Here is a 26,761-nt window from a genome sequence, read left to right as displayed (position 1 = left end):
ATTCTGCTTTTGTCACTAAATCGTATCTCAGGAAATTCCTCCAATTCAGCTGGTACAGATGGGTGGATCCACGCCCTTTGCTGAGTTCAGAGTAGCCCATGGTGTGGCTGGACCACAGTTAACTTAGCTTTTCTTGTCCTTTCACTATGTTTCCAGATTTTTTGTTTTTTTTGTTTGTTTGTTTTTTGTTTTTTTTTTTTAAGCTCCTGCAGACATTGTGATCAATGGGGCCTCCTTGCACTACTATTGCACTAGTAATAATACATATTTACTGTAATAAGAACAATGTGAGAATTTAAAAATGTTTTTTTTCTGTCCTTCCCCTGAATGCTGGAGGTAACCAGTACTAACCACTTGTGTATCCTTAAAATCGTCTTTCCCGGGTGTCTGTAGACAGGAGGCCCGTTCCGTTCCAGTCATCGAGAATAGGAATCCTCCTCTCCCCCCCGTCCGCCGCCACCCCCCACCCGCCTCCGCATCTCTGTGCACCTGTGCTGATGGGTCTGCAGGACCCTTCAGGGACGCTGCAGGACCTAGAGGTGGAATTCCTGGGTGTGCACCTTGGTCATTTTAATAGAATGGTGTCCTTTTTTTTTTTTTAAGATTTTAATTATTTGAGAGCGAGCAGGTGAGCACAATCAGGGGGAGCAGCAGAGGGGGCGGGAGAAGCGGGCTTCCCACTGAGTGAGGAGCCCGATGTGGGGCTCCATCCCAGGACCCCGGGATCATGACCTGAGCCGAAGGCAGAGGCTTAACCCACTGAGCCACCCAGGAGTCCCCTAGATGGTGTCCTCTTATCCCCATGAGGTCGTATCTTGCTAACTGTGGCTGGTTTTAGAGGGATCACTGGGGGCATTCTGTTGTGAGCACTGAAGCTCTCAAACGTGTCTAGACCGGGAATCTTCAAAGAATCCTAGAATCGGAGTTTTAACCACAAGGGATGAGCTTCAGCTCTGCCCTTTTCCGCTTCTGTGGTTTTCATCCATTCATGAGTTTCTGTTTATGTTCACTATTTGAATTAATAGATATTTGAGGGGCACTTGGGTGGCTCAGTGGGTTAAGCCTCTGCCTTTCGCTCAGGTCATGATCCCAGGGTCCTGGGATCGAGCCCTGCATTGGGCTCTCTGCTTGGCAGGGAGCCTGCTTCCTCCTCTCTCTCTCTCTCTGCCTGCCTCTCTCCCTACTTGTGATCTCTGTCTGTCAAATAAATAAATAAAATCTTAAAAAAAAAATAGATATTTGAGTTTTCCTTTTCTTTCTTTTTTTTTTTTTTTTTAAGATTTTATGTTTTATTTGATAGAGAGACAGCGAGAGAGGGAACACAAGCAGGGGGAGTGGGAGAGGGAGAAGCAGGCCTCCCACGGAGCAGGGAGCCCCATGTGGGACTCCATCCCAGGACCCTGGGATCAGGACCTGAGCTGAAGGCAGAGGCTTTAACCCACTAGCCACCCAGGCGCCCTGGTTTGTGTCTTTTAAATAAGTAGTTATTATTGATGGAAATGTTGAAGTCTCCTGTAGCCTTTTTCTTGCTTAACTGACTGAGCCGCCCAGGTGTCCTGAAGATAAACTTTTAATTTTAGAGTAATTTTGGACTCACCGAGGCATTGCAAAGCCAGCACAGAGAATTCCCACATACCTTCTCCCCCACGGTCCCCCATCCTGTGCTACTTGGTGAATTTGCCCAAACCAGGGAATTAGCGTTGGTATGTGACTGTTGACTCAACCCTAGACTTGAGGATTTTACCAGTTGTTCCACGACTGTCGTTTTTCTGTTCTAGGATCCACCCGCAACACAGTCGCACTGAGGGGTTTTGATTTAGGCATGTCCACTCAGATGGGCGTTTTCATAATTAGTGTTGCTCGAACCACTGATGAGCTCACTCTCCCACCGCGGGACGTTCCCATCGGGCTCCCTTTCTCCTTCGCAAGCTGTGATTGGCAGGGGTGGGGGGTTCTCACAGTTGAATCAGGAGAGGTGGAGTGTGGGAGGGCAGGTGTGGGAGGGAGCGTGCATTTCCAGGATAATTCATGATTGCCAAACCACTCTCCAGGGGCTTTGTTCTGCCTCTTGCCTGAGTCCTTACTCGGTGCGGAGCACTTCCCTGACTGCTGTGGTTACAGGAATGAGCAGGATAGTTCCTGCCTCCCAGGGGCAGGGAGGTAGAACTAAGTAAGTGGTGAAAGACCACCTGCCCCGGGCCACAGCCAGGGAGGGGATGGGGCTCCAGGCGGGTGCAAAGACTGAATGGCCGTGGACCCCAGGCAGGTGGAATGACTGTAGGGACAGGTGCAGAGCTGGTGTGATCAGAACGTGCAGGCAGGAGAGGGGCAACGGGCAGGCAGTGGGGGACCTAAGAGCTCCAGGGACCCCCCCCCACCGCCCCCAACATAAGCAGTATGTCCCAGCCAGTAACCTCCTGCTCTTTCTAGAACGTGCCATGCACATTTCCTTCTTGGAGCCTTGGCTCTTGCTGTTTGCTTGACTTGGAATATTCTTCCCCAGACGTCCACATGGATCTGCCCTCACTTGCTTCAAGCCTCAGCTTAGAGGGCACCTCCTCTGGGGAGGCCTCCCTGATCGCACCTGCTACCAGAGCCCCTCTCTTGCCCTATCACCCACCGTGCCTCCCTCTGCTTTGGTTTAATTCTTCTGGAACTTCCTGCTGCCAGATGTAATATGTATTGATTTGCTTATCTGTCTGCCCGCCCCCCACACCACTTACAATGTAAGTCCTTGAGGGCAGAGATCTGGTCTGTTGGGCATGGCCTGTACCAAGCCACAGCTGTACCAAGCTCCAGGGCCCTCAGCAGCTCTTGGTTGAGTGGCCGAGTGGATGGGTGTCGCCGGGACTGTGATGATTTGTGGGTGATAGCAGCAAGCATCAGGCAAGAGCTTTGTGTAATGCACTCTGCTAAGCTCCGCGACGCGTGATCTGTTGTCCCCTTAAATCCTCACCTCTGCTCCACCAACCGGCCCAAGTTTTACCGCGAGCCCATTTTACAGAGGGAGATGAAGCCAGAGGGGATGTGGCTGCCTCATGCCGGGGCTGAGATTTGGATCTCTGCCTGACTCCACTTTGGAGCCCAGGCTCAGTCCCGGCAAATGCTGGGGAAGGGGGAGGGTGGTTGTAGGTTTCAGCCCCAGTGGTGGAGTCAGACTCGTGTTCGGATCCCCTGGGCTGGACTTGGATCTTTGTGCAGAGGTGAGTCGGGACAGACCTGCCCGGGCTGGAATGCTTGGGGGACCCTCTTGCCCCGATCCCCCTTTCTCTGAAAGGGAAGAAAGACTCTCACCTTCTAGCTCCTGTAACAGGAACTGCCACCCCACCCCCCCGAGACCTTGGTTTGCAAAACTGAGCCTGGTGGGGAAATGAAGGGCTGGCTTGCTAACCACAGCGAGGACTCATTTGCAAAGGCAAAGCGGGGGCAGCAAGGCCCTCCTCTGACCCCAGCAGAAGGGATCAGCTTCTGCAGGCCACCTTCTTGCTGGAAGCCCTGGAGCCTGGAGCTTGGAGGCACTTACTGGCTGCAGGTTTATCCTGTGGCAACCTCAGTCTTCTCCTCTGTTCAATGGGAATAATGATAATAATATTCTAGTACACGAAGCGCCCATGAGGAAATGCACGTAACGTCTTCTCTCCGTGCCCGCTTCTGCAAGCACTTGGGGCGTAGTAGCTGTTCTTATAGTTCTTATAGTCGGGGTGGACACAGTCAGCGGCCCACACAGGAGCCACATTTCAGGAACAGTCCTCTGGTGAAACAACAGAGGGTTAAAGGACTATCTTCTAATGCACGTGCTGCTTTTCCTCTTTGAGCAGAATTTGGCATTTTAGATGAACCTCTGTAGCGGTGACAGTGGCCTGGTGGCCTAGCGAGAGCCAGACCGGTTCCGGTTCCGGCAAAGCTGGGGAGTGAGACAGGCCAGCCCTCCTGCTTTGGGTTTGGGGTGGGGGGCGTGCGGGAGGAGGGCGCGCCGGGAGAGCCCTGTTAGCATAGGTAACTGTGTGGGCGTCTTGTGTAGGAGCTCGCCCGGTGCTGGGCCGCAGCCCTAACACAGGGCGACGAGTAATTACAGTAAATGAGAAGCAGGAAAGGGGAAGTTGCGAAGAGGAAGGCAAGTGCTCCAGAGTGGGGGCCTCGGAGCTGGGCCTCGAGCTGAGCTCAGTGCTCTTTCCTGCTCTTGGATTCCTCCGAGAACCTGCTCTCCTTCCCTGCAAAGAGCACGAAGCAGGAGGGCCCCACGTTTGGCGTTCGGGGACCCCATGAAGGCTCATGGACCCAGAAGGAGATCGCCCCTTTAAAGAATGAGGGCTTCGGGCGCCTGGGTGGCTCAGTGGGTTAAGCCGCTGCCTTTGGCTCAGGTCATGATCTCAGGGTCCTGGGATCGAGTCCCGCATCGGGCTCTCTGCTCAGCAGGGAGCCTGCTTCCCTCTCTCTCTCTGCCTGCCTCTCTATCTACTTGTGATCTCTCTCTGTCAAATAAATAAATAAAATCTTTAAAAAAAGAATGAGGGCTTCACCTGAGGAAGACTTTGGTGGCCCAGAGGGGCAGGGGAGGGGGTGGTCTGTGATTGGGTGTGTGGTGTATTTGCCCTGGGGGACAGGGAGAGGCTTCTGGAAGACCAGGGCCTTCTCTGGCAGTCTGTCCATGCCTCTCTGAGCCCTTCCCCTCGATGGTGGCTGTCAGACCGTGGCCCGTGGCCAGGGTCCTGAGCCAGCGTTCGGGCCCACGTGGCCCAGTCCCTGCTAGTGAAGCGGGAGGACCTCGCACTGTGGGAGACATCTGGAAACCCCCAGCCGGTCCTGCTGACCATTAACAGGGTGGAGAGGTGTTTCTGCCTGTCTGCCCTAATGATGGACTCTGACCGTGGGAGCCCTGAAGACGCCTGGCATATCTCTCTCTACCTGCTGAGATGTGGCTTCAGAGAAAGGACCCACCCTTCAGCCGGATTCTAGCCTGTTACCCCCAGGGTTTTCCGAGAGGCTTTTGTGGGAGCAGCTTTCTCGGGCATGGAAACCAGGAAGGGGAGAGAGCCAGGCCACCTTGCCCACAGCTCGCTTCCTGTGAGAGGCCCGTGCGTCACTGCCCGGCTGTCTTTGGCATCGAGGCCCAGGCAGGTGGCTGGGCAGATGACTTCAGTTTCCCGAGCCAACTCTAGAAAATGGGGGTTTGTTCCCACGGTTGGCAGGAAGAGTGAGGAGACGGTGAAGTCAGCTTTGGCGCCTTAAAAATATTTATTTCGTAAGGAGGGTCTGGTCTGTTCTCTGTTCAGATCAGGCGCTTCTACCCTGGGCTTGACCTTGGCAGGGCTCTGTCTGCTGCCGGTGGAGTTGGTAGGTTGGTCTGGGTGAGCGCCCCCGTGCAGAGCCGGCGTGGGTGGTGTTCGAGAACGTGGCTCTGGAACTGGATGGCCAGAGCTCAGACCCCCAGCTCCCCCAACCTGCTGGAGCCTCCGTTTTCTCCTGTGCAAAATGGGCAGCTGCTAACAGGGACGGCTCACCGCTTGGGGCCGCAGAAGGCACCCCTCAGATGATGGGCACCAAGCTCTTGGCCGGTGTTTGACAGACCGGGAGTTGGCAGGGCCCCACTGCCTGTGAGGGTTTTGGGGCTGGGATCCTTGCGAGAATGTGCCTGAGAGCAAGGATCCAGCAGGATGCAGCTGGACCAGGGTGACGCCTGAGCTGGGGAGGCGAAGGCGGGGGTCTGCCCTGGAAAAGAGCTCATCCTTCCCTGTGCTGTGGTTAGGAGGGCAGGCTTGGGAACTAAGATGGCCGGAGTTGAAATCTGGCTGGACTCGTGTAGCCTTGGTAAGCCACTGAACTCTGCCTCAGTGTCCCCACCTTTGGAAGGCAGACGGCACAATCTCCGCCCCACGTGAGCACACACCTGTCCGAATCCCTGGCAACTGCTTGGCTGCCCTGGATGCTTCTCTAAATGTGGCTTCCCTTCCCTTTTCTCTCCTTTGGTTTCCTCTGAAGCCAAGAGGGGGTAGGAAGACGCGGACCAGCATTTTCCATGAGCGGATTCAACATCGGGCAACTTCTAGAACTTTGTTGGCATTAAACAGCATAGCCCGTGTTCTCAGAACCTTCCCTTTTCCTATAAAAAACCAGGCCAAAGACTGGAAGAATGAGGCTGTGTTTACGTGCAGGTTGGGCCGAGGTTAGGGAAGGGCGCGTTGGAATGAGTGGTTGGTGCTCAGAGGGCTTGAGTTTGCCCTCCCCGGGCTCCATGCGCGGACTCCTGGCGCACGTTCACAGAAGCCGTGTTCTTGGCTGTCATTGCTGCCCTCACGGACGCATGGGCCCCAGAGCCAGGCCTGGCTCCAGGCCCCCTGCCGGCCACTTCCTCTGGGTTTCTGACTGCCTTATCGGAGGGCTGCATGAGCAACTATTTCTGGCCGGGCTGGAAATAGTCTGGATCCTGGCACAAGGCAAGCCCGGAGTCTGTTCCTGGGATGCAGCAGTAGCCCACTGGGAGGGGATGAGGAAGTCTCTCGACACTGTCCCTCAGGGGAGACCGGGCCCAGGGACTGGGAGTCACCAGTGGGAAGGTGGCTCCCTTCGCAGGTCCCTTGTGGGCTCCCTGAGGGAAGTGCGTTAAGGAGAACATCTGTTTGGTGGTAGTATGCTTTTTTTTTCTTTCTTGATACTCTGTGTTTTTTGTTTTGTTTTGTTTTTTGTTTTTTAAAGATTTTATTTATTTATTTGACAGACAGAGATCACAAGTAGGCAGAGAGGCAGGCAGAGAGAGAGGAAGGGAAGCAGGCCCCTGCTGAGCAGAGAGCCCGATGGCAGGGCTCGATCCCAGGACCCTGAGATCATGACCTGAGCCGAAGACAGAGGCTTTAACCCACTGAGCCACCCAGGCGCCCCACTCTGTGTTTTTTTAATGGAAAAATTTACTGAGATAATGATAGATTCACATAAGAAATAAGAGAGAGATCTCATGGAGACCCTGTTTCTCCCAGCCATCCCATCCCACGAAACTCTACAGTGTGTCAGGAACAGCCCGGGTACTGAGGTTGAGTCCGTGCACTCCCTGATTCAGGTTTCTGCAGTTTTGCTTGTCCCATGTGTCTGTGTGTGTGCACACGTGTGGCATGTGGAGTTCTACACGATCCTATCACATCTGTCCATTCTTTGTACCCGCCACCGCCGTCGAGACGCTAGGTAATGAATTCCCTCATGACGAGGATCCCCGGGTTCCCTCCTAATAACCACACCCACCTCCACACGGAGGGGCCACGTTCGGTCACAGGCACAAGCAGCGGGTGTGAGCTCAAACTGACACACGCAGACACCTCTGTGGCCACTTCCACCGCCTCCCCAAGATCAGATCTAGACCACTCCCTGAGCCATCGCCCTCCGGAGGTCACCCCCGCCGTGACTTCTGTCTCCGTCCGTGAGCCCGGCCCGGCTCAGCTGGCTTCACTCTCTCAGACCTCCTCTTCTCACCTTTTAGAACTCAGAACCGGTGTGGTCTGAGGCATCAGCTATTTTGAGGCAGAATTTAATAACGTCCTCGTGCCACTGCCTTTGTGTTCTACGATTCCCGTTAGGTATGGGGGGTGGGATTGGTTTTCTTTTTACCAAAGATAAACTCCTTAAGTATGTATAGGTATCTATTTATAAATTGTACATATTTACAATTTATATATTATATATATATATATATATTTTTTTTTTTACCGAAGATAAACTCCTTAAATATATATATGTATTTCATTTGAAAAAAGGTGAGTTGATTTAAAGACTGATAATAGACAAAGAGTACCAGCACTGTGCAGGTTGGGCAAACTTTATAAAGTTGATAATCAAATGACTTTTGAGAAAGAGTGTCAGAGGCGTAGACAGCTCAAAAAAAAAAAACAAAAAAACCCCCCCAAAAAAACAAATCAAAAACTGGTCCAGTGTGGTGGGAGAAGGTCTTCTGTGTCATTTTGATAAGCACACTGGTTGAAAGCAGAGCAAATTAAAATTTCAACAGGCCATGTATAAGGTGGTGAAGCTTTCCATAAAGTCTTAGTGATTTTTATTCTACTTGCTTTCCGCCTTTTCTGTAACATACCTGTTTTTGCAAGGGACTCACTGTTGGTAACTTAAATTTATATAAAAGGAACCTGGATTCTCAAATGTAAGGTGGTAGATGTGTATTAATTCCAGCGCATGTTAAAATACTTCACAGCTAAGACCTAACAAACAAGGATTCCATTTAAGGTCCCCCCCCGTACCCCGTATGCCACGATGGGGTTGCTCCGCTGAGTTTCCAGCAGGAGGGAGAAAACATCAAATTCGAGGAGTCCCGGAATAGTGACTACGGAAAGACATCTGTGATGGTCGGTGTTTGGGGTTTCAGCTGGCCGGTTTATACAGCTCCTCTCTTTGTCGTTGTCTCCTGAATTTGGAAACAGTTGAGAAACCCGGATAACTGAGGCACAGCGACAAGAAGATCTGCTCTGTGTGCGCCTCCCTAGGAGTCTGGCTTAGAATCCGTCTCTGGCCCCTGACCTGCTCACTGTGTCTCTGGCAGTGGCGGACGCCCACGGGCCTCTTCAAGGCAGCCCCCTCCGAGCGCCAGGGAGCAGAGCAGGGCAAGGTACCTGGTTCTTGGGGGACAGATTGGACCAGAACCAGATAAGAAGGCTAAGCTGGACGTGCCCAGTTCCTTTTTCCGGACTCCTGTTAGCGTTCCCTGCTCCCCTGGGGAGAAGGGGTCCGTGAAGGGAAGAAAAGCTCAGCCAGTGTCTCTAGTATCACTTAAAACTCGGAAACATCTAGAAAACACTTACTCCGGCAGATCTGTGTGAACACAAAACACGGCAGTAACGGCTGCCTCATCAGCGGAGTGCTGATATTAGAACTTCCTACGGAAGCACAGAGCCGGGCTATTCCCCACTGGAGATCAGCACAATCCCAACAATTGCTTTTTTGTTTGTTTGGTTTTTTTTTTTCAAAGAAGATGAGGAAAGTCTCCCTCACCACCTCCCATCGCTAGGCTTTCAGAGGACTTTCATATCTAAGGCTTATGGGACAGTTTACACTTTACCACGTTCTTTCAGGTGTATTTCCCTGGGGGATGGATGCTCGTCCCCATTTTACAGATGAGAACGTAGAGACCAAGCCATAATAAAGAAACCCACCCCAAGTTGGACTTTACACACGTTAGCTAGATTCTTCTAAGGTCGGGCTCTTTCTGCTCTCCCGCGGTGGCCCCGTGGTTCCGAACTGTGTGTTCTGCAGTCCCTGTCACTTGTCCCTCCGGCTTTCAGGTTAGGTGTTGTCAATGTCTGTCCAACAGCCCAACACCCTTGGTTTTGTAAAGCAGAGTCTCTCACTGAGACCCAGGAACCCTGAGATAAAGCGAAACCACCAGCCTCGGTGAAGGTGGTGTTGGAGGCTGGTAGGCAAGAACGCGCGTCCCATTGACTAAATTAACCTTGACTGGGACCTCCTGGGGGCCACGGGGTTCCGGTTAGTGTCAGTTCACGTCGTTGGCAGAGCAGCTTGGTGAAGGAGGCTGTCACGGTCGGTGCAGGTGGGGAGGGGACAGAGAAAGGGAGATGATATGTCCGAGCTCCCAGGCGCCCTTGGGGTGACCTGCCCAAGCTCCGGGACCCCCGTAGGGCTTTCTACTCCCCTCACCGGGTCACCTCCAGCCTTCAGAGCTCCGCCAAGACGCACACCCTCAGAGAAGCCTCTCTTCCCCTTGCTGGGGAGAAGCCCCAGTGGAGACTTCGTTCTTCTCCATGGAGGTGTTTGGTGTGGTTGGAGGCTTACGTGTTCATGTGCTGGTCTGGAGAGGGTCTCTCCCTCGCAGGCTTCTGAGGGTGGGGACCCTCTGTGCGATGCTCGTCACGGCCTGGCGGATGGAGTGGCTGTCGGGTGGGTGGGAGGGAGGTGAGATGCGTGGGAAGGCGTCAAGCCTCAGTGGTCTCTTTTCCCCTTAAATATGGTTAGAGCTTCCCCGAAGGGGCTTGAAGCCTGTCGTCGGATGGTACAACTTGAGGGCAAGTGTGGGAATTGGGAAAGGCCGCATGCCTGGTGTGAGGGTAGCAGGACGCTGCAGGAGTGGGGGGCGGCTTGGCGGTGGCCCGGAAGGGAACAGGGTTTGAAGAACGGGGTCGTGGGGACCGTCGGCAAAGGGGGTGGCGGAATGAGGCGGGGGAGTGGGAAGGCACTGGAAACCCTGAGTGTGTGTCTGCAGCTGATGGGTGGGGAGGACAGCGGGAGGGTGGCCGGACGGGGGGAGGCCCGAGGCGATGCTGGGAAGCCAAGTTTGTGCAGAGATGAGGCCTCGCTTCTGTGGCCGCGTTATCTCACTTCTTCAAGCAGGAAGCACGGCTGCCGAGGCCCACCGCAGGAGCGCGCCCGGCCGGGGCTCTGGCCACCAGAGCTCACTTTGCAAATAAAGTCGGTCACCTTGTGACTGCGTGCCTTCGGCAAAAATTCCCATCAAAGCTGATGAAGCCCCCCATTTGCCTGTCGTCTTCCCCACCAGTTAAGCCTGTCAGCAAATTGGTGGACTTTTTTTTTTTCTCTACCTTTTCTTCTGTCTTTATACACACAAATATACACGTACAAATACAGGCTCCCCTCCTGAGCGGAGTCTAATGCATTTCTGGAAACAGGAGATAGAGCAGTTTTTCTGTTTTGTTTTGTTTTGTTTTGACAGCCATATATCATGGCTATTCCACGGAGACAAATGGTGATGCATTACCAACCGATCGAAAAAAATCCAACCCCGGTGTTGCTTAATACCCTTACACACCTGCAGGCCAACCCATCAGACATTTCTGCACGAACTCAAAGCATGAACAGCCACAGATACTGAATTACTTGATGCTTTATCGAACTTGTTACTGGGCATGTTCGCAAACAGTACAGAGGGTAGTATATGGTGTTGGTTGTGAATTTTCATTTTTTTTTTCCTGTCCTCTCCTTTGCAACTTGAAATGACTGCAAACTACTCTGTTGGAAATCCTAGAGACGTTCTCTAGATTGGACTCTGATTGGTCGTCTGCTCGTCAGAAGCAAATGCTGGACGCAGGCAGGACTCAGGAGGGTGGACAGGATCCTAGGTTGGATGCACAGTGATTTTGAACACCAGGAGTGCTGGACTTGGACCTCTCCTGTTGCAGACTGACGCACACCGGTATTCGCATTGGTGCCCGTGCGTGAACATCCCACCGCAGCTGTGATCTGGAGGTAGTGCGTTTTGTGTAAAAGAAAATACTTGCAAGTTAGAGTGGGGATTTAGAGAGTGAGAATCTGAATGATGACAGACACCTGAACACGGTGTGCATGTTCAGTGCGTACGTGTGCAGACACGGCACCCTGTTGACGTAAGGTGGTGTGGATTTTTTTCCACATCAGCACATACGGACTCACCACTTCGGTTTCCACAACAGATAAATGAAGAGAGCGTGGTTTTTTCTTATACCTTGTATGAGTCTAGCTTTATTCGGTTGTATTAGTAATTTAAATATACGAGCTGACAAGCACCTAGAAGTTGCTGTGTCTTTTTTTTTTTTTTTTGCTATGTCTTTATTAGTTGTCATTTCAAGGCAGTATTGTAACACACACACACACACACACACACACACACACACACCCCTTTAATCCTCCAAGAGCGCCGTGTGACAAGACTTTTCTTGGTCCTGTTGCTCCCATGAGGCAGGGGAGGCCCAGAGAGGTGAGTTCTGCTGCAAGCCCCTGTCAGAAGCTGGGATTCACACCCACGCCTGTGGGTTCCAGAGGCCATCCCATGGTCCTCAGACACACACTTCTCATGGCTGGGGAGGCAAGTTTGCTATCCTGGCACTAGGATTTAATTTCCAGCCGCAGGGCAGAAAGATGAGTTGGGGTTGGCCTAGTTGAGTGCAGGAGGCCTGGCCTGACCGCCTGCCCACCACCCCCCATCACTGCTGTGCACTCCGTGGGCCGTGGGGTCAACCTTCAACAAGATGCCCCTGTGTGAAGATCAAGTGTGTGTCAACAGAAATGACCAGTGGGCCCCTCAGACTTCACTGATTACCAAATAGAAAACCACCCCTGCTGGTGAGGTGTTTCCTTCCTGCCTTCTTGGGGCTTCTGGTAACCAAGACGGTGCTGGATAGCGGGCAGCCCTCCGGTTCCCCTGGAGCGAGCCCCTCCTTGCTCAGGAGGCCCGGGGAGTAGTAGTAACAGCTGTCACTTGGCTTACTGGTGGCCTTACCACCACGTTTTCATGGAGGCCTTGACCGCAGACCTGTCCACGGCTGACTCTGCACCTGTGAATGACTATCCTCCCTGGTCCGCAGTGATGGCGAGAAAAACCCCCTGGCCTGAAGGAGGCCCCTCACAGTTAGAAGGCTTTTAGCCTAAGAGTGGGGATTCAGGAGGACTGCTTTCCCCTCCAAGGAGACACCCGAGAGAACCGAAAACAGGTGTTCAAACCAAAACTGTCAGGGGAGTGTTCATAGCCTCACTCTTCACAGCGGTCAGGAGGTGGAAACAATCCAGAAATGTCCATCAGCCAAAGAGTGGATAACGAAAGTGTGGTCTCTCTCTGCGGGAATGTTACCCATCCGTAGACAGGGACGAACTCCCGGCTAGGGCGCGGAGGAACCTTGAAGACGTGGTGCTGAGTGAAGGAAGCCCCACACAGAAGACCGCGTACTGTATGCTTCCCTTTAAGTGAAATGTGCGGAAAAGGCGAATCTGTAGAGACTGCAAGTTGGTGGCTGCCAGGGACTGGTGTGGGGACCAGAGGGGAACAGGGAGTGATAGCTACAGGGTCTAGGTTTCTCTCTGTGGTCATGCAGATGTTCTTGAACGGACTGTGGTGGTGGTTTGTACGAGTCTGTGACTACATTAGAAGCTATTGAACTGCGGGCTTGAAATGGGTTAGTTGTATAGTGTGTGAGCTTGTATCTTGATAAAGACACAAGCTATATCTTGATAAAGCTGTTCTATTAAAAGAGCGTACATTACCTATAATACCCGAGGCACCTGCAGGGCCAAGATACCTTTTAGGGTACAGAACACCCAGGGCAGTGACACCTAGTCCTGTCTCCGTCGGGGGAGCCCAGGGAAGCTGTTCTTGGCAGTGCCTGGGACTTGGCCGCATGCATCCCGATGCTGCCTGAAATACACACTGGGCCTCTGACCCCTCCAACCCACGGGTCCCTGGGTCCCACGGGCCGAGCACAGAAACCAGTGGATCGGGCACCTGACGTGGCAGATTCTGCTCGCTGTAGCATTCCCTTCTGCCCCTCGAAGCCCTCTTAGTATGAGCCTTGCAGCCCTCTGCTTGAGGGCTGGGGAGCCAGGCCCCAGAAACAGCCCTCGACCAACAGCAGATGGGGTTTGGGGATAAACACCCCAATTCCCTTACTTCGTGGTGGGGCGCGGAATCCCACAGCCCCCCCATGGGGTCGGCTCTGGATAGTGTTGGAGGGCCAGCTTGGTAACCTAACTGCTTCTTCCTCGGCTCTTTCCCCACCCGTCTCACATCCTTGCTTCCCTACCAGCGTTCCTGCGACCATCTCCCAAACAGGAACTGGAGCCGTTTGGTGCCCGAGCCCTGTTCTGAGCCGGGCTCAGGTGCCCTTGGCCGTGAGGCTCCAGCTGTGAGCAAGTGACACAGACAAGAGCCCCTGTTCTCCCGGTGCTTAGAGGAGGACGTACCTGTGCATACAGATGTGTGTATGCGTAGCTCTACAGGCCAGTTCTAAGAAGAACAGGACGGTTCGTTTCACCAGGGTGGAGAAAGCTGGCGGTGCTGGGAAGTTGCTCCGGTGAGAGCTGTACACGTCCGGTCAGCTGATGACTGGGGAGCAAGGGCCAGCGCCTGCCGAAGGCCTCCTCTCTTCGGGATCATCCATCGTGACTGAGCCTGCCCTTACCTGGTAGGGGAGGGGCGGCGAGGGGCGTGGTGGGCATGACGTCGTGGAGGTGACCAGTACTGCTGGTGCGGTGGGTGCCCGCAGCCTTCCCCTGGGTCAGGTCTGGCCCCAAAGTCGGGGTGTTTGCTGGCGCCAAAGTGGCCGGCAGGACCCCTCGCCTCCCTAGAGTGGCTGTTTCTCCGTTTTCCTGCTGTGTCTCATGCTTCTTCCCGTCTGACTTGGTCCATGTGCCTGTTTGTGTCTCTCTCCTTCCTTGTCTGGGGGGCCTGTCTGGTGTCTCCCTGTCCCTTTTTGTCCCGTCTGGGCAGGTGGGAGGCTCCCTTTGCATTTTTTCGTATCTCCGTGTCTGATTCCGGGTTCGCTCTGCCCCCTTCTTCATTGAGCAGCTGTTTACTGGGCCCCACTGTGTACCAGCCGCTGAGCTGGGGGCTGGGACACGGCGCTGAGGAAGGGAGTGCCTTGGAGGGAAGAGGTTCCCGGCCCAGGAGTCCCACCCGCAGGCGCTGGCCCCTATCGGTGCCGTGGGGAGAGGGGCTGATCCGTATGACCGCAGGAGTTGGAGGGTTTTCTCTGAGTTCGATGGTGGAGGAGCTCAGACTGGAAGGGGAACTGGGAGATAACCAGGTCCAGAGCACGTGCCGTGTGGTGGGGTGACCGCTCGCTGGGGGGCTCGCGTGGCACCAGTGAGGGTGTGGGGGCCTGGTGGGGCTGGCGGGGTCAGCCCCGGCCTTGGTTCTCAGTCCTGGAAGCAATGGATTCAGTCAGAAGGTTTGAAGCCCAGGAGGGGCATGAGCACAATTATGTATTTACTTCTTTATCTTTTAAAGATTTATCTATTTTAATGAGCACTTGCATACACGAATGGGGGGAAGGGGCAGGGGAAGCAGAAGGTCCCCGCTGAGCTCAGAGCCTGGTGCGGGGCTCGATCTCATGACTGTGAGATCGTGACCTGAGCCGAAATCAAGAAGCGGACGCTTACCCGATGGAGCCACCAGGCGCCCCAATATGAGCTTACTTAAATTTCATAAAAATGGCTCTGGCTACTTCAATAGGCCAAGCAAGAGATCCAACGACTTGGATTATGGCATTGGGCGTGGGAATGGAGAGAAGTTGACTGAGCCGAGAGTAATTTAGAAAGTAGAACTGATAATTGCCTGGAGACAGTGTTACAGTATATGAGATTTTGTGCTTTATGGACTTGTGTCAGATTTTTATTATAAGTTTGCTGTAAGGAGAAAAACTCACAATAGGCCAGTTGGGAGAGTCTCACCTACAGATATTTTGTGGGGAGCGAGGGCAGTAGATAATCACTGCTAGACTTGATAGGAAAAAAATAGATTTACTTCAAGTCACCAGTGTCTTGGCTGGCAGTGAGCTGGGTGGGTAACGTCCGGGAACAAACCTCACCGCCCTGAATGTCCCTGAGCGTAAACAGCTAAATCGGCAATGCCCGTTTCCTCCCAGAAGGCTGTAAGTTTCAGTGCGCACTAAGGGTCTGTGTTTTGGAGTTCACTTCTGGGGAGTGAGGATACAGAGAAAAGACTCCAGGTTTCTGGGTTCGGTGAGGAAGAGGGATCTGGCCTCCATCTCTCTCCCCACCAGGGTTTAGAGGCACCTCTGCTGCCAAAACAAAACGGCCTCTTGTGGTTGAGAAATGGTTTTAAAACTTTAAAACTTAAAGTGGTTTTCAAACAATTTTAAAAATTGTTTGCAACAATTTTAGACTCACACGAACATCACAGACGTAGGACAGGATTTCGGTGTACCGTTCATCCCGCTTCCCCTGGTGATCACGTCTTTCTTGCTCAGTCACCAAACCCAGGGCCCCGGCACTGGTCCAGTACGATTAAAATACAGACCGGAGGGGCAGCTGGGTGGCTCAGTCGGTTAAGCGTCTGCCTTCGGCTCAGGTCAGGATCGCGCATGCACATTCTCTGTCAAATAAATCTTTAACAGATAAAGTGAAATAAATTACAGACCCAAATTGGTTTTCACCATTTTGTATGTGCCCTCGGGCTTGGTTTGGAGTCTAGCTGCACGGAGATTTCTCACGTGTATGCCGAACAGAGGTGCCCATTTAAAGTCTTTGCGCATTCCTTCATGACTCCCGTCCACCAGGCTGTTTTTGGTCGGGCTAGACCCATGGGAAGAAAGTAGAGAGCTTCTAGTTCATTCTTTCTTTCTCCCTCCTAATTGTGTTCACTGCATCCCCACTCCGGTTGCTGCCTGTGAAGGGTCATGAACCTTTCCTGCTGTTTCAGCCCTGACTCTAAGTGCCTTTATTCACCTGTCGGCTTCCTCCATCCCAGGTCCAAGCTCCCTCCCTTGTCTCCCATTTCCAGGGACACCTTTTTCCTGTATCTCTCTTTAGTGCAAGGGCTGAGATATACATGCCAGGAGTCTTAGGGTTGCACGTGATGGAAACTCAGGTCATCTAACCAAAGCTATAAAAGAGAATTTACTGTGTCGTGGAAGTAGCGTTTCCTTGGGCAGGAATGGCTTCCGGTGTGACTGGACCTTAGGGGATCAGATGGTACATCCGGGCTCCATCTCTCCTTTCTCTATGGCAGGTGGCGTGCTCCCTGCTTCCCCCAGACACTGTCTTATCAGCCAGGCAGCAACCCAGCAACAAGAGAGATTTTATAAATATCTCTGGCCAGAAAGTGCCAGGAGGATGCTGGTGCTCCATGGGCTCGTCCCTGAACCAATCACGGTGCCCCAGCACGGGGCATCTTGGTCATTCCCAGGACCCTCTTGCTGGTAAGGAGAGGCGGATCAGCTTCATCTGAAGCACGCAGAATGGGTCCATTCCAGGAAAAGCAGTGTTTTGCCAGAAAAAAGAAGAGGAAGGGACTGGTCAAACTTGTCTCTTTGTGACAGTCCCTGGGACAGGTGGCCATTTAGAGGGGGAAGGGCTGCTCTTGGGTCAGGTGGCCATTCTGTGGGGGGAGACCTCTCCCCTGGGTCCGGTGGCCATCCTCTGGGTGGGAGTAGGGGTCTTTCCCGGGACAGATGACCATCCCGGCCCAGTCTGGCAAGGAGTGGGTTGGAGGCCTTCAGCAGCAGGGGTTATGGGGAGGAGAGATTGCCTCCTGCTTCTGTCGTCTGTTGCTCTACAACTGCCCCAGGGCTTAGTTTAGAGCAGCCCGCTTCTTCTTTACTTGCTTGGAATTCTGCAGTCTGGACGGGGCTCGGGCTGGGGAGGGATGGAGCAGGCCTGTGGCTGCGTCCTCAGGTGGTGTGAACTCAGGCTTCTGATGGGCCCGTCTTCACCGTCTTCTAGTGGATATCATGGAAATCAAGGAAATCCGCCCCGGGAAGAACTCCAAGGATTTTGAGCGTGCGAAAGTTGTCCATCAGAAGAAGGACTGCTGCTTCACCATCTTGTACGGGACCCAGTTTGTCCTCAGCACCCTCAGCCTGGCAGGTGAGCACCCCCCGCAGGCTCTTGTCGCTTCCCGTGCCTGGCTGCCTTCCTAGGAGGTTCTGTAGTAGCAGAAGGCTCGCACCTGCCCGCCCCTAATATGCGTTAGGGGTCATCACGGTTTTGAATTCTCACCCTGCGCCTTTCTCACTGTGTGCCTTGGAGCAAGTTACTCAACCTCTCTGAGCTTCAGTTTGCTCAGCTTTAAAATGGGGAGCATGGTAACGCCAGCCTCGCTGGGACGTTGTCAGCATTGTGTTAACGGCCTGGTTGGCTCACACGGAGAGCTGAAGGCAGATTATAGTTGTCGTCCAGCAGAGCCTGGCCTACATCCAACTAAACTGGGGACACTATCCTGAAATCTTACATCTCACACGTATGTGTACGCACACAGACACACACACCCCTACACAGATGCATGCAAGCTCACACATGTACACACAATACAATTGCCACACGTATACACACACACACACATACGTGTGCAGACACATATGCACTCACATAGACACGACCTGGCGGGGAGAGTTCCAGCCATCCCTGTAAATTTATCCTAATGTTGAAGGGGCCTCTCAGAGGCCAGAGAGTGAGCTGTGGACAAGCTCAGGCACTTGGCTCAGGGGCAGAAGCTTGTCACCCCCTTCAGGTCCAGTCCTAGAATTCATTGACTCAGAACCGACTGTACAGCTGGGAGTGATGAGAGAAAATAAACCCCGTTCAAAGTAGACCCATGTGGGGGGAACAATGAAAGCTAAGCAGTGTCGGGAACATCGAAATTAGGGCCCAGTAGCTCTTGTGATTTGCTTTCTTGCTCGCATGCACCTTTGAGCACATTGCCTGCGCTGGGCTAGAGGCCACTAGGACTCTAGGGCCGAAGGAGAGCGGTCACTGCCTCTCAGGAGCTCACAGTACACTGTGAAAAGAGCGACAGTCCATTCACAGTACCGCACGCTGCAGGAGGGCAGGGGGTCAATTTCAGGGAAGACTTTGCAGAGGCGGTGACTTTAAAATTGGGTTTTGAGGCATCTGTAGGAGTTGGGTGGAGAGAAGGAGGCCAGTCTGGGGAGAAGTTTTCCATGTCTGAGGGCTTGAAGGAGGGAAATAGCAAGCTGGGTGTGGGGCATGACAAGTGGACGTCTGACTGTTGGTGTGTGGTTTGGTGCAGAGATGGGGCAGGAGAGAGGGGCCTGTGCCCATGAACTGCAGGATTTTGTCCACTTAGCTCTGGGGCAGGCTGAGGCCTGGTGGTTCTTGGTAGGGAAACTACGAGAGCAAGAGAGAGACTCCGAGTCTTGGAGTCCAAGATGCCATCTCTGTGCCACTCTGGGATCTTTCTTTCAGAGCCCTAGAATTCATATTCAGTGGGGACATGGACAAGACCAGGATTCAGATCCCGCTTCCCCCTTATGGGCTTGGGCCAGGTCTCCTAATGCTTCTGAACTTAATTTTCTCCTCATTCCCACGGGAAGAGGGAGAGCAGCAACCTTGGCATGCTCTCGTCCAGATGAACAAGGTACCTGGTCCTTAGGAGGTGATTAACTCAACGAGAGGTCTGCACTGTTAGCTCCATTTTACTGGTGAGGAAATGAGGCACAGAGGGGTTAAGGAGCTAGCTGAATGTCACACAGCCCCAAGCAGTGCAGTGGGACTTGTCAGTGGTGCCAGGCTCTTACCTACTGCCTGATGCGGCCTCTGTTCCCTCTCCCTGGCCTTCATGAGAAACGGGAAATGCTGAGGACAGCTCAGGGTTGGGGCGGGAATTACCCCAATTTGCACCATATTTGCACCATATTTGCTCATCTAAGGGTAAAAGCTAAAACTCCCGGGGGGGGGGGGGGAATTGTCCCACTTGTCAGCCTTGATGTAGAAGGTTCATGAGGGGCACGTGGCTTCATCTTGGACCAAAAGCAGGTCTAGAACCATGAAGGTGTGAAGGAGAGGCCTTCTTGGTGTCCGTGTGCAAAACCGGAAACTAGGCCTGGCTCCTCCTGTCCCCGGGGTCTGTGTGGGGCTGGGATGGCCAGGGGCCCCGACCTCTCTGCAGAGGTCTTCCCGGGAACTAACAACGTTTCCGTCCGTGTTCACCTCTGCAGCCGACTCTAAGGAAGATGCAACTAAGTGGCTCTCGGGCTTGAAAATCTTACACCAGGAAGCAATGAGCGCGTCTACACCCACCATCATCGAGAGGTATGGACTTGGGCTTGTGTATCTCGTCTTGCCACATTCATTGATTCTGCTCCCTTCGCCAACATGAGCGAAGGAAAGGAAAGAGCGATGTTTCGGCTTGGAGGCTCGGGAAGGGTCATCGTCTTGGAGGCTCGGGGAGGGTCCTGCGGGTAGAGGCTGTGGGCTCTCCAGCATCTGGCCAGAGAGCTTCTCCGAGTGCGGGGCCGTGCTGAGCCTGCTGGGGTGAGGAGTTTGCTGAAACCGAGGTTGGAACAGGCACTGGCATCTGAGGGGAAGACCGAGGGCTTCCTTCTTAGAGCATTAGGAATTGATTCAGCCGACTCGCCAAAGGGCTGTCCCGTACGGGTACGGGGTTTGTCACCCGCTCAGGATGGCTTTGTCCGTGCATCCAGTATGGTGGAGGTCCATGTGGGGTTGGCGTGGGAATGATGGTCCCCTTGGTTAAAACCCTGTGATTCCCACCGTTTTTCTCATCAGCTTTTTTGGGAGATAAGGAACATCGTCAGAAAGGATTGTCAGTTGAAGGAGTGACGAGCTCTGCGTGTCGGGGGGCCCTCTTGGCTCAGCCAGGGCGTCTCAACCACAAGGAGACCACCGCTTCTTCCCGAGCTGCTCGGGTTAGCAAGTTGGAAAGATTTGCTTGTTTCCAGTATCCTTTGTCCCCATTCCATAGAACCGACCGACCTGGGGCTCTGTACTAACTCTCTCTCCCGTGCTGTCTGTCTTTGTCTGTCTGTCTGAACTCTCTCCCCAGCTGGCTGAGGAAGCAGATCTATTCAGTGGATCAAACCAGAAGAAACAGGTGAGCTCCATTCGTGTTTCTGTGGTTTCCTCCAGAACGTATTGGCTTCTGATGTTCTTTCTTGAAACGTTCCACGGCAGTCGCAGCCTGTTCCGTGGTGTGGAAAGGCCCTTGTGCGGTGTGTCTAGACCCGTGAGGGGCCGGACCCCGTGCCGGGTGCTGGGGGCCGATGGTGACACAGCCTGCACGTGGCTGGGGTCTCCGTTCCGTGGACATTGCACTGACCGCTGTTCTGCCATGGAGCCCTCGGACTGTGTCCTTGAAGCCCTCGCATTCGAGCACCTTCTGTGTCCTGGGGAGACACGAGTTTCCCGAACGGCGTGTCTCAGAGCTTTTCCCTGTCCGCGCATGCGGTGCTCCTCTCTGTGGGACCTTTTTGTAACAAACGTGGTTTGACCTTGAACTTGGCGGCATGATATCATTTTCTTCTTGATGGACGTAGAGTCCCTCCCAGTCTGTTAGTGTCGGGAGTGCTGGAGTACTGCTGCTTGGAAACCTTGGGGTCTCCCTGTGTTGTAAGTGGGGTGAAGCGGAGACAGACAGGTTCGAGCCCTACAGGAGGGATCCCAGCAGCGAAGTGGTTTCTGGTCTAACGTTTCGAGAGAGGTGTTAACAATTTGTATTTCTCCTGTGGTGCAAGAGGGCACGCTTTCCCGGCACCCTGCGTCACCAGACCTTCGGCGATTGGATGGGTGAAAGGCAACAGCAGATACTTGTTAAATTGGTATTTATTTATGAGTGAGATTGAATGTTCTCTGGTCCAGGTTTTTAGGTGATGATTCAGTTATTATTCACGTAACGATAGAGGTGCCTGGGTGCCTGGGTGCCTGCCTTTGGCTCAGGTCACGATGCTGGAGTTCTAGGATCGGGTCCCGCGTCGGGCTCCTTGCTCAGCGAGGAGTCTGCTTCTCCTTCTGCCCCTCCTCCCTCATGCTCGTGCGCACACTCTCTCTTTCTCTCGAATAAAATCTTTTAAAAAAATAATGTAATGATGAATCCTACCATTTACTGAGCACTCAGCGTGCCACACACCACACTTATGCTCAGCGCTTAAAATTACTGTATCAATTTAGGGTCGTGTAAGACCTTTTAAAAAAATTTTACATGATTTTCCTTCCTTCGATTCTGTTAAGATCTGTTTGCATGGAACGTGAGGTCCCAGCTAACCTCTCCAGCTCTCCCTGCTGTCCCTTTCCATCTCTGAGGTTCCCGGGTGTCGGGCCATTGTCCCACAGTCACTGGTGATGTCAGAGCTTGGGCGTGCCGCCATGCTTTCTCCCACGTACGCCGCCGGATGGGATGATGGAGGAACCGTCCCCACCAGCGTTGGAACGTTCAGTAATGGGGTCAGGTCCGCCCAGAGCGCACCCCGTGTCCCCCATCCCCCCACGCTCCCTCCCTCCACCTGTCCAGCATTCACTGTCTGGTCCCACCCCCCGGGCTGCGATCCGGTGTTACAGAGGGGGTCTGTGGAGGTCCCCACGTTGGAGGATTTTACTCACGCTGGTGTCTTTCAGCCTCCTAGGTGGGGCCTCTCTGGTGTTTCCTTTCTGGGTGGCTTGGGGTGATTCATTGTTGAGGTTGGGATGACAGACGGAGCCCGCCCGGGCCCTCTCTCCGCACATGGGTGGTGAGGAGTTCCTGATTTGGTTTGGAAGTCTGCCTGTCCCTCCTGTCAGACTGGCCAGCCCCCGCTTTGGCCGTCTGGCTCAGAACGGATTCCCACACCTCTTCTACAGAGACCCGTCTTCCCGACGGCCGGTCCAGAACCTTTGGCGGAGAGGAAGCCTTTTTCTGGACTTGATGCCCCAGTGACTTGCGTCCTGTTCGCGCTCCCGACCTCCCTCCCAGTGGGCAGAGCCCAGCAGCTCCATCAACACGTGGAAAATCCCACCTTTCCTGTAGTTCTGGGAGGCCGGGAGGGAGTTTTTCAGAAGGAACTCTGACCGAGGTACCAATTGAAAGGGCAACTGACTTGGGCTCTGCCAGTTTCTCCTCCCTTCCTGTCGCCCACAACTGGTGGCGTTTCCTGAAGGAGAACAAAGGAGTGGCAGCAGCCAAGGGAAGACTCTGGCCGCAGGAGGCAGGCTCGAACCCGGCCCAGCGCGGGCGGCGCCGGCTCCCGGTGCTTTCCTTGGCCCGCATACCCCTTCTCCAGGCCCAGCATCTCCGGTGCAGAACCGTAGCAGCTGCCCCTTGCTGAGAGGAGCCGGCGCATCGCGTGCCCTTGGAGTGGGGGCGTGCTTCTGGAATGCTCGCGGACTGGGGTGCTCGGCACTCTTGGATCCATTTCGTGAGGACAGTGAGGCCAGGCGGGGTTAGGGGACTCGTCTGCCACAGTCTGGCTTGCTGGGCGGGGCTCCGGGGTGGGGGCCTTACCTGTCACGACTGGGTGTTGCTTGTCTTCTCTTGTAAGGACTCACGAAAGCCGGGAAAGGCAGAACTCTTAGCCGCCACCTGCCCCGCCATGGCCTTTAAGTAAAAACTATTTAATTGGTTTGATTGTGGCAACATTGACACAACAGAAAACCTACCACTTTCAGCATACGCCTCCGTGGGATGCAGTACAAGCGTACGTGTCGGTCACGGCCGTCCTCTTCAGAGCGCCCTTCACCCCCCACAGCTGAAACTCTGTCCCATAACGCCCCCCCCAATTTCCTCCTTCCCCACCCTGATAACCTCTGCTCTGCCTCCCGTCTCCGGGAGAGTGACGGCGCTGGGTGCCTCGTACGAGGGGAGTCAGGCCGTCTTGGTCTTGGGGTGACTGACTCGTTTCACTTAGGACAATGTCTTTGAGGTTCATCCGTGTCCAGGGGCAGGTGTCAGAATGTCCCTCTTCTGGAAGGCTCCGTAATATCCCCCGTAGGGGGAGCCCACGTATGGCTGAGCCATTCATCGGGTCGATGGGCCCTGGGATGGCTTCCCTGTTGTGGCTGCCGTGAGTAAGGTTGCTGTGAACGTGGGTGTGCACGCCCCGCTTTCAGTTCTTGTGCGCATGACCCGGACGTGGAGGTGCTGAACCAAGGGTAGCAGGGCTCCATCCTGACACCGAGCGCCTGGCCGCTTTTCAGGGTGCAGGCAGCCTTCTCTCCCTCCAGCTGTGCGCCGGGGCTAGTTTTCCCTCCTTCCCTCCCTTCCTTTCTTCCTTCTCCCTCCCTCCTTCTGTCCATCCATCCATCCTGCCTCCCTCCCTCCCTTCCTCCTCCCTTCCTTCCCGCTGTCTCTTTCTCTCAAACATAGTGATCTTACTGGGTGTGAAGTAGTAGCCCATTTTGATTTTGTTTTGCCCCTTCCTCATTGCCAAGGATGTTGAGCCTTTTTTCACGTGCTTTTTACCGTTTGTCTTATCTTGAAAAATGTCCGTTCAGGTCCTCCTTTGTACATTTAAAAATTTCAGCTTACGGTTTTGTCCTTCTTCAACTTTCAAGGGCTGACCCCGAGGTAGGAACTATATATATATAACCTTTTGTTTTTCATTCTTTCTCGTCTTCGTGATGCTTTTCTTTAGCATTACAAAAGCATATGTGGTTTTTTTTTTTAAATATAAAAGTAATTCGTGTTCATTATAGAACACTTTGTGCATTCTGAGCTCTAGAATCTGTGTAGAGGTGATGTTAAATACGCACCATTAACCCCAGCGACACTCGTTGCAGTAGGCATCCCCCCTTCAGCTTTGTTTTTTCACTTGTTTATTTTACTTCATTAAACTCTAACTACACACATGATCTTCTTTCTTATTCTTCTTCAATTTCTAAACTTGGGGAGGGGCGCCTGGGTGTCTCAGTCAGTGAAGCGTTTGCCTTTGGCTCAAGATATGATCTCAGAGTCCGGGGATCGAGCCCCGCATCGGGCTCCCTGCTCAGCGGGGAGTCCCCTTCTCCCTTTCTCTCTGCCCCCCCCCACTTGTGCATGCGCACATGTGTGTGCTCTCTCTGTCTCTCAAAATTGTAAAAAAGATAAATTTGGGGATAACTTCACATTTAGAGAGACGTTGCAAAGATACCGTAGGAACTGCCCCAATACCCCCGTGCCCGGGTCTCTCTCAGGCTCCTCGCGTGCACTACCAAGTCGTGTTTGTGGAAGCGGAGGAACCGGCATCGGCACAGGTCTCTGAGGAGAGCCCTGGATGGCATTTGGGGCTCACTGTTTCCCCACCGAAGTGCTCTTCCTGGTTCCAGATCTGACCCCGGATCCCCCATTCCCCACTTTGTTCTGCCGCTTGGGTCTCCTTTGGGTCGGGATCATTTCTCCATCTTTCCTGACGACCTTGACAGTTTTGAGGGATATGTCCAGGTATCTCGTAGCATCACCCTTAGCTGGTTTTGGTGGGACATTTTTGTCATGACGAGGCAGGAGTGATGGGGAGGCTGAGGTCGTGGGTGTTTGGGACGAGTATCGCAGAGGTGAACTTTTATCCTGTCATCCTGTCGTCACCTGGGGGGGGGGGTGTTCTCCAGGGCTCGTCAGCGGGGATGTCACCCTTGGTCACCTGGCCGAGGTGGTATTGGGGAGATAGCTCCTTTGTAAAATCATCCCCCCTCCCCCACCATTCTTGGGGAATAAGTCACTGAATCCAGCCCACCTTAAAAAAGGGGAGATTAGACCACTTTTAGGTCAGGTTAAACTGTAAGAACCTCTAGGCTTCCTTGTAGCTCTTCAGGAAAGTCATGTCGGTACCTACGTTAGAAATCCACCAACGGGAATGTGACACTTGGTTTGCGAAGTTATCTTTTGTTTGTCATTTAATCTGTGTTCTAGTTTTTCCTTACGGTCACATTATCACCGTATCGTGTTCCAAGTGAACATAGGACAGGACCCTCACGAGAAGAGTTTTTGGGGCCACTGTAGGATTCTTGGCCTTGTGCCATGACCCTTGAGTCATGCCATGACTCAAGGAAAGCAGACAGCCTCTGCTTTCCTTGAGTCTTAGCTTCCTGTTGCTGCTCACATTGGCGGGGACTCCTTGAGGTCGGGGGTCTCGCTGGTTTGGTCTTCCTAGTATTTGTCAGAAAGTTCTCCCTTTCATTCCTAGACATAACATTGAGCAAATGGAACATTCTAGCTTGGGAAAGCTTTCCTTGTGACATTTCCAGGCCTGGAAAGACTAAATCAAAGGTGTCAATGCTTTAATGGTAACTCTTGGCTCGATTTTTAGAGGCGAACCCCCAACCCACCCCCATCTTTGAACCTTTACAGTTGAGTTGTCTCTTATCTGGGAATTAGGTTCTGGGGTTGGGGCAAAAGGTGAACATTTTTGTGATCAAAATACTCCTTGAGAAAGCCCCCGAAACCTTCTGTGAGGGTCCCTGGAACTGTGTTCCCTGGTGGGAGGCTCCCAGTGGCCGCGTCCCACGGAGGGGGCAGGCGCCTCCAGGCCTGAGAGCAGGGGGTCTCCTGTGGACATTTCTTTGCCTTTTGCCCCGGGGCATAGAACATGGAATTTGCATCTGCCAAAGGTGGGCTGCCCGTTTTTCTTCAGCCTGGCAGGGGCAGAGGGAAGACTGTGCTGGGTTTCAGGAGGCAGAAGGGACAGGGCCTGCAGGCGGGAGACAAGGATGTGAGTCCAGGTCCCTCCTTCAGCAGGAATGAGGTAATAGTGTGGCCCCAGCACATTGGGGTTGGGGGGGTGCTTTGGCCCCAGGTTGGAGCATTCCCCCCCCCCCCCCGCAGGGATGCTGCTTCACTAGGTCTAGTCTGGGGCTCAAGGATTTTACGTTTCTAACAAATTCCCAGCAGATACTGGTGCCGCTCCCCCGGGGATTGTTAGAGAAGCCAGCCTCCGGAGCTGCTCTGTCCAGTACGGTGGCCCCTAGCTATAGGTGACCATTTAAATTAACGAAAATCAAATAAAATTTAAAAAATTAGTTCCTGGGTATGTTCGCCACATTTCCAATGCTCAGTTGCCGCATGTGGCTAGTGGCTACCACATCGGACAGCCCAGTTCTAGAACATTTCCATCATCATAGAAAGTTCTGTGGGGCCGTGGTGAGGCTTGAATCTCCGCTTTAACCGTTACTGCTTGTGTGAGTTCGGGTAAGTGACTTAATTTCTCGGCGCCTTTGTTTTCTAGGCCGCACGAGCGAGCCAGCAGTTGCGGCCTCCCTGGGTCGCGGTGAGGTCTCGGTGGGTGGGTTCGTGAAAGTGCTGGGACGGTTCCCAGCTTGTGCTGAGCGATGTACTGTCCTCAATGCCCCATGGAGCCGGGGGTGGTGGAGGTGTCCGTCCAGCCTCCAGGAGGCAGGCAAGTTTCCTGGGGGCAGCATGGTGAAGGCTGCGGGGGTGCCATGCCCCAGAAGCTGGGATCGTGCTGTCCCCGGAGAGGTGGGGAAATGCGGTGATTTCAGGTGCACGGCCCTGCAGCCCGCCCCTTCTACCTCCCTGCCCGGAACCTCTCTGAGCCCGCGTCCTCACCCGAAACGTGGACGCGGTGACGGTGCCCACCTCAGCAGGGCGTTAGAG

General features: G+C 53.6%; 1 protein-coding gene across 1 annotated transcript in view; it reads left to right on the top strand.

Moving 5' to 3' along the window:
* The window catches only part of PLCG2 (phospholipase C gamma 2), a 143,009-nt gene that overhangs the window by 34,187 nt on the left and 82,061 nt on the right, over positions 1-26,761 (top strand). Inside the window, exons 3-5 of the mRNA XM_045988172.1 lie at positions 17,173-17,316; positions 19,407-19,500; positions 20,255-20,302. Of these exons, the coding sequence (XP_045844128.1) occupies positions 17,173-17,316; positions 19,407-19,500; positions 20,255-20,302 (286 nt within the window). The remainder of the gene's footprint in view (positions 1-17,172; positions 17,317-19,406; positions 19,501-20,254; positions 20,303-26,761) is intronic.

The sequence above is a fragment of the Meles meles genome, chromosome 19 (assembly GCF_922984935.1).
Source record: "Meles meles chromosome 19, mMelMel3.1 paternal haplotype, whole genome shotgun sequence".
NCBI classification, from domain to species: domain Eukaryota; kingdom Metazoa; phylum Chordata; class Mammalia; order Carnivora; family Mustelidae; genus Meles; species Meles meles.
Note: the sequence above shows the minus strand (reverse complement) of the source record. Positions and strands in the feature narration are given on the sequence as shown.